This window comes from Podarcis erhardii (assembly GCF_964252035.2).
Source record: "Podarcis erhardii genome assembly, chromosome: 17".
NCBI lineage: Eukaryota > Metazoa > Chordata > Lepidosauria > Squamata > Lacertidae > Podarcis > Podarcis erhardii.
Genome location: NC_138515.1, coordinates 16,506,302 through 16,523,104, shown reverse-complemented (window position 1 = coordinate 16,523,104; position 16,803 = coordinate 16,506,302). Strand labels below are relative to the sequence as shown.

The window sequence follows — 16,803 nt, the reverse complement described above, 5'->3', positions numbered from 1 at the left end:
GGCCATCTAAATTATATAATTCAGTATTTGAATGATTGGTATTAGTAATAGTATTATAAATTGGCATTGTTATAATGAAGCTATTAGTGGATTGTAATTGAAAACTAATAAAAATTATTATCAGGGAATCTAAATCACCACAGTGCCATTTAAACACTCCCAGGCCTCTCACAGAAGAGTCAGTAGGATGGCCTGGAGGCAACTACTGTAAGGGTCAATGCCTCCATATGGGAACTTCCATAGTTGAAGAATGCATGGGAGCCATTAATCATGTTTGTTCCCCTAAAAAAAATACCACTCGTGTCACAATCCTCCCCCTCCCACCTCAGAAAGCTTTGTTTCAGTTGTTTCTGTTGAATTCAACTCTAGTCATACTCATGAGTAGACCCTCTGAAATGGGCGTGACTTACTTCCATTCACTGCAATGGGTCTATACTCTGAATAGAACTTAGATGGATATAACGCATACAACAACAAGTAAAATGGCCCATCGCTTTCGTGCAGCATGCTCACAGCATCTCCCTTTGGAATAAAACGAATGAATGCAGTTACCTGTAGAATAATAAGGTAAGAAGCAGCTGTGTCTAAGTCCTGGGCCATCAAACACTCTTCAAACAAGTCTTTTGGGTTCCCGACAGCAGCAAAGAGATAATTCCACAGGGCATATTCTGTCTTCCTAGCACAATGAACAACTGTCTGCAGGAAGAGGGGGAACTCTGTGATGAATTTAGCCACAGTGGGAAGCAGAGGGTCGGGAATGGGATCCCGCGAGGTAGCTTCTTCTTCCAGCACTTCGTGCAGCATCAGTTCGAGCACGTGAGGAAAGTACGGTAACGTGGCGCAGGAGTGAGCCAAAAGCAAGGCTTGTTCGCCCAGGTTCCTCACCAAAAGCTGGCGTAAAATGTGATGGAGGTAGATCTGAGATGTTCTCTCGACAATACAGAAAGGGAAGAGAACCTCTAAATGTTCTGCGGCGCTGCTGTGAGTGTATAAACAGTCATAGAGCACAGTGTCATTCACAGCACCAAGAACCAAGGCATCTTCAAACAGGACGGCCAAGGGGTATATGTTAATATGGAAAGGCAACATGATCCGTCTTGAAAGAAAGGAATGCGGTTTGCGGTGGTCCCTGGGAAACAAAGGAAGCCAGACTTTCATACCTGAGCCACCGCAGCTGAGCCACAGAGCCTCCAGTAAGTGTCGTTTCTGTTTGTTAGAACGGCATGTAGTCCAAACATTTTCAACAGACTGGGCAAGAACAACTGGAGCACAAAATGGCAGCTAAAAACAAAAGCACAATTCCTTTAAAAACTACTTTCTTTTACCTTTTCATACAAGTTTATTCTAAAAGTCTGGCGTGAGCCATTCCTTTCCCAGCCTCATTTTCTATTTCGTAGTGAATATGTGTAAATATTAGATTACTAGTTCACCCAGATCTCTCCTTAACTAAACAGTTTTCACATTACTCTTGTTATCCCTTAATAGTATTATTTTATTTTTAAAAAGCAAGCAAGAGCACAGTTCTAACTTGGAAAGGTAGCATTCTCTATTATTCACCTTGTTAATCTTCAATAGTAACATAACATGGCTATAAGTATACAGAGGTGAAAACACAGTTTGGTAAAGTACTACAAAACTAATGTCCAATTTGCTAGGAATTCCAGAGGCTCATTTTAGTCCCCCTTTTTCCTCCATTGGCAGAGACCAGAGTGTTTCACACAATTATTTACGTTTTGCGACAAAGGAATGTGTGACTGTATATACATTAATCAGAGTCAGTCTCCCTAAGTAGCTGTGGTAGGCAGGCATGTGCCATTTAAAAACAAAAAATGAAAGAGTTTACAGTGAGAATCTGTGCACAAAGCAATTTTTTAAGATGGTTTGGAAATCAAGTACATACAAAAGTTGGAGCTATCCATTCAGAGAGAGTCTTAGATGGTTTAACTACACGGTTCATGCTGTGTTATAAACCCCTGCTACACATTCACAATGCATATTCTTTATACTGTTTTAGAAAAAGATATTCTCATAGGTTAACTCACAAGTTTCCTTTGGTTGGGATTACTCTCCTTCTCTCTTATCTGTGGACCAGATCGATCCCTCTGCACCATAATTAACTGTCCTGCTAAGTTTAACATGATGCTCTCTGCTTCACAGGCCTTAAAAAAGATAAAGCTCTATTACTTCCTTCACCTCTACAGAATCTATCCCTTTTATCCTGAAATGCGAATGGGTTAACACCACAATAATAATAAAAGCATCTTAATGTAGACTTGTTTATTCATCCTCATCCAGTCCACCACTAATCACAGACATGAAGGACATCACTGGCTCACCTGGATTAGATGAAAAGTGAAAACAGCTGGGTGTCTTCAGCCCCTGGGTGACACCCATCCCTGTTAATCCCTCTGACAATCTCTCTCAGTGGTTTTGTGGGGGGGGGGGAACGGACCTTTTTGGCCCAGTGGGCCAGGTCCTTATTTGTTTCCACCCCATGGGCCAACTCTGACATTACACCATCAAGTGATAGACAAGTGGGTTGTTCTGCCCACCTGTCAAAGTCCCTTGTGCAGTGCCCCCCAAGTGCCCCAAAGCCAGCTGGAGAAGTGCAGTGCAAGGGGCTCTGCCATCGCTATGCTCTGCATATTCCAGTCTAATTGAAGGGGCCAAATGTTAGCCCCCCCAAATCGGAATAAACAGTCGTTCCCCCCCTCTTTTCAGGTGCCTACTGGCCACTTCCTAACTTGCCTTTGATTCTGTGGGGAACACGACTTCACAGCCAAATTCCCATAGAAGCGGCTTTGCTAGCCCAGCATTTGGCATTTGGGAGACGCTGAACACACACCGTGCCTTCCAAACAGTTCAATGTTTTAAAGATTAAAAGCAGCCATTTAGATTGGGCCCAGTTAAACTGGTACAGAAACAGTGTAATAAGCTCTGATCATCCAGCCCTAACAAGCAAGATTCCAAGTTATCTCCAAAAGCAGCTCTGCTTATGTCTCATGGATGTCACTAGTACCTGCCTTTTGCTTATGCAGGGTCACAACTAGTGTACCAACCTGAGCTGGTAACACACTCCTGGCTGCCATCACCACTCATGCTTCCACAAAGCTAACATAACCTTCAGGGAGGGCTGTGCCTGATTCTACCCAGAAATGGCTGCACTTCCCCACCCAGATCAAGGCATTTCCCTACCTACAGCACTTAAATACCCCTTGGCAGATTTAGTGAGCAGTAGGCTTTAGAATCATAGAATGACAGGTGCTGAAACTTTGCTTAAAGGTCATGAAATCACATACTGCTGTAGTAAATAAAATTCAAGCATCTCTCTGGACAGTTTGTTTAGTTTCAAACAATGTCTTAAACATTGTACCAAGAGTTGTCTCACTGATGAAACAGCCCTCAACCTGTCGCAGTTTACACAGCAGGGTTAGTGTATATTTCCCCTGCAGTCCTCAAAAACTGTACCTGTACATACCTGCTGTGGCATTTTCAAGCTGATGCCTGTCTCTGTTCTCACGGATGTTAAAGTAACAGACACAACAAGGAAAGGGTGAGGGATATATCGTGACATAGAAACCTCCTGAAGAACCTGAATACTGGTGGTAGGATTGGGACTGAAAGGCAAAGGCAAAAATGGTGACAACGCTCCTAGCCGTACAGAATAATAATTTCTGCCATCTGCTGAACTTAAAGATCAGGATAGGGAAACGAGAGCCACCTTCCACCAGGGGCAACCTTCCAACAGCCACGTTGCCTGTGGTGGGTGGACCTTGGAGCAGCAGCGGGTGAGGCCAGAGACTACCTTTGCACAGTCAGAGACATCCCACCTGTGCAAAAGTCTGAGGTTTATGCGTTCGCTCCCCCTCCATCCCGGTAAGAGGGATTATTACAGTTCAAGGGCATGTTCCAACTATGCAAAGGCACTTCCGCAGGAAATGGAGCAGGGTCAATGAGGGGTGCAGCCTGGGGATAGGTGTGTGTGATTTGGGGGAAAGAGTCCTGAAAGCCACATTTGGCCTCCAGGCCTGAGGTTCCCTATCACTGTTGTAGAGATCCTCCAATATCTTAATTCATCCGTTTGTTAATCTACAGATAATGAAAAAGGCTCCTATAATTAACAATGGTATAAATATTTTAGGTAGCTGTTCCCTATGGGCAGGATTCAACTAAGCAGTTGTGTAACACCCCCTAAATCTGCTCTGGAGGTTTCAGGAAAAACCCAGGACAGATTTTGGGAAAGCAGTAGGGGAGAAACCCCATTGTGTGAGCAGGCCTTGAATTCCACCCCGGTCTTCTTCAAGCAGCAAATAAAATTGAGGAGTGTCTTATTTACTACATTTATGCCCCACCTTTCTGTCAAGGAGTTTAAGGCTGCACATGCGGCTTTTCGTTTTATTCTCACAACAAACCTGTGTGGCGGTTTAGGCTGAGAGAGAGACTGGCTCAAGGTCACCCCAATGAGCCTTGTGGCTTAATTATCACTCTAACCACAACTCCAAAATAGGCTATAAACTTAGCAACTACCCAAAATTTTAGCTTGTCATGTGAATTTTCTTGGTGCTAATGCTAAGGGGAAATGAGACGTCAAGTTTAAAGTCTGCTTTCCTGGGATCTGGTCCTCGAGGGAGTTGCACGGGTGAATAATGACAGAAACGGACACAAATATTCTTCGTCTCAGTGCTAACTACAGTATACAACTGAGCTTGTAAAAAGCTGCCTGCTTTTCAAGGTGTTCCAGGAAGGGTTACTAAATTTTAACCTGCCCACCCCTCTCCTTCTCTTACACACAAACACAAACTAAAAGCAGCAATGGGGGAAAAGGTTATAAATAACTCTTTTCATAATATACTTACCCATTAGGTTTTCTTTTAATACTATAAAGGCAAATAGAACAGTCTGCTCTAAACAAAATTACAATGTCCCGAAAGACACTGAGTAATAATGTTTCTGCCTGCACTTTGGTGATATGGGCAAACGCGTTGTCCAGATTGGCTGTTCGCAAATACACCCTTAGCTGAAATATAGGAAAAAAAAGCACCCCACTATTATGAATTGTATGATAATGAGTCTAAGCAGAAAATGAATTTACGAATACTCAAGACCCACCCGCAAGAGAAATTTGTTAAGCAGTCTGCTCTTGATCTACAGGTTCATCAACAGAATCCATGGCCTCGTTATTATGAATTGGCATTTCAGGGTGTGTGTGACTGCAAATGTCCCCCTAAGCACCCATTACTTATCCCCCACCTCCATTCTTCTACTATTAGTGGTGGGGCAGGCCAGGTAAGGAGCACATGGCATAGGTAACTCAGAGTACAAACTTTCAGTACAAACTTAAGAACCATGAAGTTAAAAGGAAAAGTTTCCATAAAAAAGTAAAAAATAATACTACTTTCAGGAATTAATTTTTCAGAGCTTAAGTGAACTCTACTGGTAGATGTAATGAAACCATCCTTCCCTGACTGACAGTAGCATTAAACACAACTACTAGCAAATTGTCAATTAAAAAACCCCATGCCTTACCTCTTCTTGGCGGTCACTTAAGTTATAACATGCAATAACAATAAAATCATTCCACCAGGCTAAGCCACCAGTCACAGTCATGTTTTGTTCCTTAAAGTTAAAAAAAGCAAGCATTAAACAACATTTCTTAAAAACAACAACTTTCATTCTCACAGTTTTATCCAAAAACACTAAATGCATTTGTAAACTTGTGTTTGCAACAGGAACATAATTTGTAAACTATGAAGCAATAAAAATCAGGTTCACAAAGGCTCAGCTAAGCACTTTACTGTTTCAGCATCCTACATACTGTTGTTCAGTGTGGACATGGCTCTCATAAAAAAAAGAGAAGTAGCAACACGTACAGAAAAAAATGCCTTGTGTTTAATCAGACTTTTTGTCCAGTTGGCCTAGTATTGTTTACTATGACAGGCCAGCAGCTCTCCAGGGTCTCTTTCGCATCAACTGCTATAAGATCCTTCTGACTGCAGATTGGACCTGAGGCCTTTAGCATACAGAGTATGAACTCTACCAATAACCAGGCAGCATTCCACTCCATCCACAGTATGTGGAATGTGTGGTGCTGCTGCATGGCTAAGAGTCAAACCAGGTGTGTTCATCTGGCTTGAAAGTCATGGTGGGGAATTAACAGAATGCAGAAAAACAGGGAGCAAAAACCTCCCTCTCCTTATGTGATTGCATCCTGCTGCTCTGAGCAGTTTTATTCCCGCCAGCTCATTTCTGGTATCAAAACTGAGCTGAGGAGGAGCAGCTTAAAGCAGAAGAATATTGCAAGCAAGGGGGTGGGTGCTTTTCTTATGCACTCCACTTAGTATACAAAGTTAAACCTCCATATCCCTGCTTTATTGACAAAAGAGACAAGACTGGTTTTGGTAAACATGTGCACATTTGCTTTGGCCCCCAGTGGAGAGGCGATCACCCTGTGCCTGCCTTAGTCATCTCTGCTCCTCTCTTCCGAACTGAACTCCATCAGAACTGTCTGCTGATTTAAGGTTACAGCAAGAGCAAGTTGCGAAGCATCTTGGCCCTATCAACTGCCCACATCTTCTTTTTGTATCACTTATTATTAGCAAGAAGTCTAAAACTGCGCAATCTATTCTGACAGCTCCCCTCTTTGCTAGATAAAAACACCACCACCATTGCAACAGGCAACCGTTCTGTGCTCCTGCAAACAGCTCTGCTGTTTGGATCCTTTAGGAATCACTATAGGAAAGCTCTGTTTCTTAGTAGGCATACCCCCTTTCCCTCGAAATATAAATTTTATTTTATTTATTGCATTTATATCCCACCTTCTTCTGCAAGGAGCTCAAGATTCTTTCCCTCCTCACTTTACTCCCCACAACAACCCTGTTCAAAATTATGCAGAATGCCTCACATTTCACAAAATCTAATTATTCAAAATTATTTGAATTTAGGAAAACATTTTTCTAACAGTGGCATTTCTTCATTCCTTCACACACACACATATATATAAACCACACTACTCACCTGGGTAATGTTTCCAAACAGTTTCCATTTTTTGGAAAGCAAAGAGTAATGTGCAAAACCAAACTTGCCAACTACAGCTACATTCTGCCCCATCTTATCAATAGCTGAAAACTGTTCACAGGAAGGAAGGAAAGAAATAAAACTTTGTTAGAGCTTAATAGGAACAATGAGACACTGGTTCACTACTTGCTTTCTCTACCCCCACCTCTGTTATGACAGCTAATGTAATCTTTGCATTTATATATAATAGAAAGTTGCAAAATAAATATTTTAAAACAACTCACCCTTATAGGCCAATTGATCTCTAAGTAAGTATTGTGTATCTTAAAAAGAGAAGGAGGAAAAAGAATTAACAATCATAATAAAAATATTGCTACCATTTAGCATGCTTTTCTTCCAGCTATTTTCAGTTTTCACCTTGTAAAATCCTACATGGCTCAAATGCAAAACTTAATTGCAATTTGCTTTGGAAACAATGGCCACAGGGAGGTACCATTCAAGAGCAAGGAAAGACAATTTATATGTACAAGATTAGCAGTTTATATTTCTTCCAATGCCATAAAATCATTTTTAATTAGGAAGGTACTGTGCAAGTAAGACTTATCATTATCAGGATTCTTTGTTCTTAAAGAACAATAGATACCACTGGACAGGACATTGGAATTTGATATACAAGACTTAGGCTCAAATTCCAACACAGCTAAGCGGCTCATGTTTTCATCTTGGAAAGTCATTAGTTTTCACCTGATCCTCTCCTATTGCATTGCAACAAGCATATAATAAATAAATAAATGACGAGACGAAGAAAACAGTAACAATGCCAACAAGGCACCTTACCTGTACAACATGCCAATGTCTATGCCCTAATAAAGTGCTTAAACCCTGAGAATCTAAGCTCCCATCTGAAAAATGGCCTCTTTCTCTGACAGCTTTATGTTCAGAGTGTGTTGCAGAATTTCTAGGATTCTGAGCTTGTATTGCATCGCCACAGTTCAAGTACAAGCGATCTTCTCCCTGAAGGAGGACCTGCTCCTGGTTGCTCTATGAATATAGGAATAAATGCTTCAAGTCAGCAAACAATGAACAGTAAGAGAAATCAATAAAATTCCAATTAAAATGGATTAAGTTACGAAAGAAAATTGTTTTAAAATGGAATCACTTTCATTTTTGAAAGGCTTTAGTTGGAGAGTGACTCTTGCACAGTAGTGTTACTAGGGGAAACAGGGGAAACTTTTGTTCTGTAATCAAAACAAGAATAAACTTGGCCAAAAATGCACGAAAAGTTGCTTAGAAGTATAATACATTAACAAGAAGATTTATGCATACTTACTATGCAAGGGTTAACTGTGAGTGCACTCTTGATGAACTGAAACTGTAAGATACCAAAATGCTGGGATTCATTTTTGCCCTCTCTCTCCATCCCAGAGCTATTTGCATCAATCACCCATAGATGATAGCCTTCTGCTCCCCAACTCTGAAATAAATAAATAAATAAAAACGATCAATTATTTAAAACTGCTGGGGGGGAAATACTGGAGGGGAAAACATTTTGCAGCAATTTCCATGCAATAATTCAGGGGTCTATTTTAAGGCTGTCCAAAAATACGGGTTTGTTGCCTTCCTCCTTCTCAACAATCCCTTTCTTCTGCTGTTCCTTATGCTTTCCTATTTGTTACTGTCTGGTCTCCTCCCGACCCCTTCCAATGGCCAAGAGGTGACACATACAAGCTTTTGTCATGCCAGCAGAAATGGCAGATGAGACCACTGCACAAAAGTTAGCCCGCCAACCATAGTATATAGCACTTGCCTTGCCCATCATGATCACACACTAGAACAGGCATAGGCAAACTCCGGCCCTCCAGATGTTTGGGACTACAATTCCCATCATCCCTGACCACTGGTCCTATTAGCTAGGGATGATGGGAATTGTAGTCCCAAAAATCTGGAGGGCCGGAGTTTGCCTATGCCTGTACTAGAAACTATATTACCACATTTGCTGCTACTTTTGCTAGAGGAAATGCAAGGTGGTGCCAAGTGGGATAACAGCTGAAAGATTCACCCAGACAGAAATAATTTGGGGGAAGCATCAATGGACTTGAATGCAATTCCTTGATTAAACTGCGTGGCAAAAATAATCCTGAAAACTGCTAAACTGAAACAGAAAGGAAAAGTGCTAGTCGAATACAATGGGTAGGTAGGTTTATATGGGATGTGCTTAAAATGAAATTTGACCATGCCACATGCATGTGACACAGACAGATGCTGAAACAGTGCTTACCATAGAGCTGATCTTCAGAGGGTCTTTTTTGGTACCATCAGACCGATTACTTAAAATAAAAACAAAACAGATTCAAACGAGGCTTTTTAAAGTGTTTATATGGCATGCATGTTAACAAGAAGGGATTTTTTCTGTACCCAGATATATTAAACTGAAGGAAAGGCCCTGTCTTTGAGAAAGTACATACCTCCTATTCTATTTTCAGAATATCAAAATTTCCCTCTCCCAATTCTAGTGATCCTTAGCAAATGACAAACATTTTCTCTGATCCACCAGATATTTAAACAATATAACTACAACATGCCAAATTCAACTTTCTAGTCATTGCATTGGGCATGCAGACGACCAGGGGGCACTTCTGCAACCCTAGGTACACCCCAGTAAAAACACAGAAAGCAGAAAAAGCACAGAAACCTACAAGACCTACACTTTCCAACTATAGGTGGGAAACACCTGATCATTTTCAGAAGCTCCAATCAGTTAATCAGTTTACTGGTACATCCCAGTAAAAACACAGAAAGCAGAAAAAGCACAGAAACCTACAAGACCTACACTTTCCAACTATAGGTGGGAAACACCTGATCATTTTCAGAAGCTCCAATCAGTTAATCAGTTTACTGGTACATCCCAGTAAAAACACAGAAAGCAGAAAAAGCACAGAAAGCTACAAGACCTACACTTTCCAACTATAGGTGGGAAACACCTGATCATTTTCAGAAGCTCCAATCAGTTAAAAAGAAGGTGCTGATGAGGTTAAAAATGGGCAAATTAAGTGAGAGGAGGGGTGGCAGATACACACATGGGATGTAGGGAAAAAATCTATGGGAAATGTAGTGTGATTCAGAAAGAATAAGCTTTTGTGGCCTGAGACAAAGTCTGATTCCAAAACATTAATAATATTTTTAAGTGTCTGATTGTTCTGATAAAAACAAATGCAGCCCAACATAGTGTAATGAGCATTTTACTGGTCTATTTAAAATCTATTTTAAATGGTTTGTTGAGCCACTAGAAACAACACAACTATGGTCATGGAAGTGTTGCACAAAATACAGAACAATGCACAATAAATAAAATGCTAAACAGGAGATGCGTCGGGCCGTTTTGCTAAGCTTCCTCAGTTAACAACATTGCTTAAAAGATACTTACGCAAAGTCTCCTCCTAGAGTACAGATCAGCTGGGCACCAAATACACTCCATAAGGAGAGGCCTCCACATTCCCAAGTCACCATAACAACACAACTATCGGGAGACCATCTGATTAGTTTAACAGCTCCGGTTTTATTCCAAATGTCTATTGAAAAGCAGAAAAACCCAAAATGTAAGATCATGAAAAGCTATGCACTTGCTCTTTAATCATTTTTTTGAACGCTATTTATGGTAAATTATTGATACTCAAAAGGCACAATCCAGTCGAATCAGGTTCAGCTACACATAGAGCTCCATCTCCCTCCCAATCCCTAACAGTATGAGGACTCAGAAGATGAGTGGCAGGTGCATGCCTTTCATATTCCCGTTCTTACAGGATACACACAGGCTGTTAGCTTTTTGGATACCTGCCACAATTCCTTTCAGGTTAGTAAGTCAATTTTGCAACCAGAAATTTACAGCTGTCGCCCAGGCACATGAGACAGCAAAATGAGACTTCCAGTTTTACATGACACACTTGGTCTAAACACACGAGGTAGCTGCACCGTGCGTATTTTAATCACCAAAACACAAATTCTATGTCCCTGTGCTGTATAAATAGTAGAAGGAAATGAGGTCAGCATGCAGAACTATTAATCTAGAACTGGGAGATTCTATAGAATTCTATGGCAAGATTGTAAGCGTCAATATTTTAAGGCAAAGACCAAGGTTCTACTGGTTTTCAACAGCAATGTATAGACAACTAAAGTAGGTTTTTAACAAGGAGTAATTCAGAAGTGATTGGAATAGAGAAAGCATAGTTGTCTATGGGTTAAAAATTACCGGTAACCCATACTTAAATATAGTGCTGCCTTTAAAGGTAAAGGTACCCCTGACCGTTAGGTCCAGTCGCGGACGACTCTGGGGTTGCAGCGCTCATCTCGTTCTATAGGCCAAGGGAGCCGCCGTTTATCCACAGACAGCTTCCAGGTCATGTGGCCAGCATGACTAAGCCGCTTCTGGCGAACCAGAGCAGCACACGGAAACACCGTTTACCTTCCCGCCGGAGCAGTACCTATTTATCTACTTGCACTTTGACGCGCTTTCGAACTGCTAGGTGGGCTTATTGCCACTTGCCATCATTTGCCAAATGACTGACTTGCTACATTGAATCAGAATGGGCTATATCAGGGATGCCAAACTTGGTCCTCCAGCTGTTTGGGGACTACATTTCCCATCATCCCTGACCCCTGGTCCTGTTAGCTAGGGATGATGGGCGTTGTAGTCCCAAAACAGCTGGAGGGCCAAGTCTGGCCAACAATGGGCTATATTTTTTAAAAAACTTTAACATTCCATATCCATCTTGGCGTGATCAGACTTACCAGGATATTGTTTTGGTGTTAACTCCAGTTTATGAGACAGCTGCATGGCCCCCGTAGAATGATCAATTGTATAAACTTGCACTGACCCACTAGAAAAGAGCAGTTTTTCAGCATTTAGAAATCTGTATTTTCCATAGAAAATACATTTTCCAGGAGAGAAAGTATTTTAAAATAAATCCATTGTGTTAGTTTGTGAACAGCGTTAGACTGTAAACAGAAGTTGGAATCCTTCAACTCTGTGACTAAACTGCAGTAACCAAATACAAAAGAAAGCAGTAGCACCTTAAAACTGATACACCCCAAGAGCCAGAATTAAACCAAACAATTCTATAAAACTGTTAACCTGAAAGCTCAATGGAAAAGAAAAGCCTTGAGAACTTCCACAGCCTCTCAGATGGTGGAAGCTCAATGGAAAAGAAAAGCCTTGAGAACTTCCACAGCCTCTCAGACGGAGTTGGTGAATAGATTAGAAGAAATGAATTGCTATGCAGTTTTGCCCCACTAATCAGGTCTAAAGGCAATGAAAGATATTTTAAGGCTGTGTACTAAGTATATGTATATTTATTTTGGGTTTCTCAATATTTATAAATCAAGTGAAACCGCATGTAACAATAGTCGACCTTCACATTCCAAAATCCTGTTTATTCTTCAGGGAAGTGTTTATATCTGCCTGCTCTTACCAGCTCATCACTAGGCATTTCTCACACTGCTTTGCCATTTCCATCGCCTTCAGTAGTATCTCTATATAATCACCTCCCAAGCTACAAAGGGAAGTGCTAGTGCCACAACTGCTGAGCATCTTGTATCTTTAAAACATGGTTTCAATAGGTTGGTAACCCTAATAAGCAAAAGCACTAGGTCCAACCTGTGTATTGAACAACCTGGTAAACCAGGGGTTGGTAACCTAAGGCCCATGGGCCACAAGCAGCCCATGGGGGTCGTTTAACTGGCCCATGGACACCTGCCACCCGCTCAGTCGGCTCCCGTGTGCCACGCTAAACCGGCGAGGAGCAGAGCAGGGACCGCCTTCTGCGATGGTGGCCAGCTTCCCATTGGCTGCAAGAAGCTCTGCGGAGACAATTCAAACCTGGATCTTGGCAGAGAATAATAAGAGTTTTCTCAAGCCACTTAGCATTGTGGATTCAATGAGAAACTGTATAAAAACGGTTCCCTCGCCAACTCAGAGAAGGTAATACAGGACAGGGTGGAGAAGCCAATAAAGGAGAAGATCCAGCAGAACTGAGAAAACCAGTTCCAATTGGGAAATGGATTACAATTCCAAGATGACTTAAACAGCAGAAATCCAATAAAGGCAACACGTTTGCAGGCCTTACCCTTTTCCTATTTTTTGCCTGTTACAAGATTTGTAGCCCGGATCCTTGGTATGTATGTGTGTGAGTATACTCCTCTGTGTGTATTAACTTAGGGTTAGTATGTTAGGTAGTGTAACACCTTAACGATTTTAAGGAAATCTAGCTTTGAACCTACATTTGAACACACACAGCAACATTGCTGTTTAAAGTTCACTATCCAGTTCCATCCCCAAAACTGAACTGTGACACAAAAAAACCTTATATAACAGGTACATCTAGACTGTAAACATCCTGGAAACACAAATAAAACATCAACAAGCTCAGTTAGGGTTTTAGAGATCCCTTAAAGAATATAACTTTTATATATCCAAACTAAGAGTTAGCACCTCAGCTTTCTAAAGCGGGACTGTTTCACGTATGTATTTCGAAAAACCAACATTCTACCAAAGACACTCAAGTTTTAGGATGTTAAACCATACAGTACTATTAATAATTAGGGCTAAGAATTTCCAGCAACCACCTGTTCCTTAGTTTTCAAAGTTAGTGGAAAGTAGATTATGATATCCCTCTGTTAAATGTTCCAATAATGAAAATTGGGGAAATAAAAAAGTCTGCCTGCCCCAGAAATGTACAGCAGCAATTAATTCTGAAGCAACATTAGGGGTGAGGGAGGATAAAGTGGAGAGAGAATGAATATTGGTGGGAAGAAGACCAGACATATGTCATGAACAGCCACATACTGTATATGTGCAATGCACAGGCATATTCCTGACAAAACAATCATTTACTTGAAAAGTCCTCCAAAAAAAAATCTGGACAAAGCAGGGTACTCTACTAAGTTAACAGGTAAAAACAGGAAGCTATTGCCAGCACTAAAAAGGGAAATATTTTCCAGATCTGATATTTTTACATATTTAGACACTCTGAACTATGCAAAGAATGTTAAGCATTTACTTATGGCGGCAGGATTATCTATAGGAAACAACAGAAAGCTCAGTATTTCTCCAATATGGCATGTAATTTCCTAAGTGCTTCATTTCATGAATGTGTCTCAAGATATAGTTTCCCAAAGATATAACATGTTTTGTACTTTTCTTTAAAGAACAGTACATTTTCTAGGACACCTCCTAACCAGGGATTCAGAAACTGTAAGTGCAGCTTTATTTAAGAGTAGATAGGCTACAGGAGATTCCAAGTTCATTCCTTTCAGATTCCACACAAAGACATGCAACTTACTTTGTGCATCCAAACGCCATCAACCTGTATTTGTTATTTACAGCCACACAGGTTCCATCCAAAACATCTTGCGCCCAAACGCCATGGAGCTGCTGCAAGAAACATTACAAAGGATTTTATCCCATAAACCTGTTCAGTGTTGACCACAGGCCATGTTTGTGCAATCATATCCCTACTGCTTTGCTCCTTTATTTGTGTGAGCAAGCAAACCAGCTAGAAAGGTACACTTAACCACCCTGCTCTGTCTGAACTTGAAACTATGGTTAATATCTTCTACATAAACCATGACCGGGAAGCCAACTTTAAACTACAGCTTTCAGATCATGGCTTGGAGGCCATTAACCTTAGTTTCCTGTTTTAGACTTAATGGGAAACTGTGGCTTCCAGGCTAGTTTCACCAACTGCATGGAGGGACGAGCAAAGGTTGCAAATGAATTGGCTTAACAGGTCAGCCATGTGAATGCACTCACAATGTGCTACATTTTGAAGCCATGCATATTGTACACTTGAAAATTAAGTGACAAAGAGCATTCAAATCACTGGGGGTTCAGCATCTAATGGACATGGGAAATCCATGGCCCTCCAGATGCCACTGGACAGTGTAGCTCTTTCAAAAGATATCTTGACTGAATTATTTAGCATAAAATGTCAGCAGCTAAATAGTTTCCATATTTGCATTTCAAAATGCAGCCAGGCATCACTGATAATAGGAACCCCATAGCCATTCTGCAAGATTTACAAAAAAGGAACATAACAAATAACAAGTTAAAGTAACCAGTAAAAGGGCAGTTTAGTTCAATACAGGACTGAATCTGTATGGTGCTAACAGGAATGCTGCTTTACTTTAAAAGGACAGTATGTACAAAGGATTCACATAATGCAAAATGTGAGAGGAAAACTATAAATCAAATTTAGGAAGATAATGCAGAATTAATTTTAGAAATTAAGTGTAGTAAGATTAAAGTCTTAACTGTACATCCGAAAGAACTTATTTTAATGTCATACATGATTTTTTTTTTCTGCCCAAAGATTCCTCTCAGTTATTTTCATCAATGGCATGTTCGGGGGGATGGGGACGGACGACACCCTCATACAGCATTCCCTAAACCATTTCGACCATATGAAGTTTCATAATTTCTCAGCTGTGGCTGATACAAGTCTAATGCAGGGCAGCAAACATTTAGCTAAATCTGGAAAATGCAGACAAGTAACTAATCAAATGTTAGAAAATTATACCTCTGCTGTGAATCCACTTGACATTGGTGTAATGAAACCAACTCTGCCATCATTAAAGACAACAGCAAACCCATCAAGAGTAGCACAGTATTCCATGTCTTTGATGTGCACATCTTCAAATCCCAAATATGAACCTGGTAGTGAACAAGATCAATTATCAAAAAGGCCATTTTCATACTGCAAACTCTTTCTTTCTTTCATCAGAACAAGAAGTGGTACTATCCACAGCTACAGAATAGGGAAAATGTTCGTGTCAGCTGTAAGGACCGAGAAAAGTAGGTTTCATTTTAGTGAAGCGTTTCCCTCCCATTTATGCCCAGGCAGAGAAGTAATACCTCTAGAAGAATGCAGATCCACCGAGAACGGGACTGTGCAGAGGTTTATGGCTTTCCTTCCATTCATCATGCCATCCCAGTGAATAAGATGCAGGAAACCATCAATAGTAGCAACAAGGAGATCCTCCAGCATGGACTGTAAACTACAAGAAAGACACATCATTCCCCAGACACTGAGGCTGAAAGAAATAGGTCCATTCACTCAACAGAGAGAAGTACTTTTCAAGGCTTATTACATTTTTTTCATTGATTATTCCAGTTTCCTAATGAGAATATATCTACCAATACAGTAACTTCACCCACAGTGACAGATAAATTGTTTGTTTTTTACACAGATAAATCTGAAAATAAAAGCAAGCATTCCTCTAAAATGGGGAAACTTGGGGGAAAGGAGGAAAACCTTCTCCCCTGCACATTTACCCTCAAGAGCACACAGTTATTAAAGTGTTATTTAAAAGACCCCACAACAAAGATCGTTTCGGTACTGATTTAATATTAAATGTATCTAAGAGCAAGTCTTTGAACAATGCTATCAGTCTCCTTCAACTGCCATACAAAACCTGAATATCATTTCTCAATTCATTCTAATTTTCCTTTCTAGAGGAGCAGAGTGTACCCTCAACTTTTCCAAAGCACGGGAATGGGCTTTTTGCATAAATATGAGAAAACAGAGGGCTTGCTAAATCATAGAAAATGTAGAGTAATAATCCAACAGCTAACTTCATCTAATGGCAGAATAAAATATTCCATAGCTGTCCTCATTTGTCATGCAAAACCATGGTTTAGTGTGATGTGCATGAACAAGAATGAGTGGCCGTGAGCCTCTGACTTATATATTCTCCACCCCACCCCACATGGCCAGGAAGAGTATGGCTTTAGGATGG

The 16,803-nt window shown here is 40.7% G+C and overlaps 1 protein-coding gene across 2 annotated transcripts in view; it reads right to left on the bottom strand.

Annotated features, from left to right (window-relative positions):
* The window catches only part of RIC1 (RIC1 homolog, RAB6A GEF complex partner 1), a 44,276-nt gene that overhangs the window by 8,345 nt on the left and 19,128 nt on the right, over positions 1-16,803 (bottom strand). The window contains exons 5-19 of one of the 2 annotated variants that reach the window (XM_081844794.1): positions 15,920-16,062; positions 15,585-15,718; positions 14,349-14,440; positions 11,800-11,888; positions 10,439-10,583; positions 9,293-9,341; positions 8,345-8,488; positions 7,852-8,055; positions 7,299-7,337; positions 7,015-7,125; positions 5,527-5,616; positions 4,857-5,017; positions 3,479-3,617; positions 2,043-2,159; positions 553-1,281 (exon numbers count right to left, since the gene is read on the bottom strand). In XM_081844794.1, the coding sequence (XP_081700920.1) occupies positions 553-1,281; positions 2,043-2,159; positions 3,479-3,617; positions 4,857-5,017; positions 5,527-5,616; positions 7,015-7,125; positions 7,299-7,337; positions 7,852-8,055; positions 8,345-8,488; positions 9,293-9,341; positions 10,439-10,583; positions 11,800-11,888; positions 14,349-14,440; positions 15,585-15,718; positions 15,920-16,062 (2,386 nt within the window). The remainder of the gene's footprint in view (positions 1-552; positions 1,282-2,042; positions 2,160-3,478; positions 3,618-4,856; positions 5,018-5,526; positions 5,617-7,014; positions 7,126-7,298; positions 7,338-7,851; positions 8,056-8,344; positions 8,489-9,292; positions 9,342-10,438; positions 10,584-11,799; positions 11,889-14,348; positions 14,441-15,584; positions 15,719-15,919; positions 16,063-16,803) is intronic. The other variant, XM_081844795.1, reaches the window with a different exon arrangement.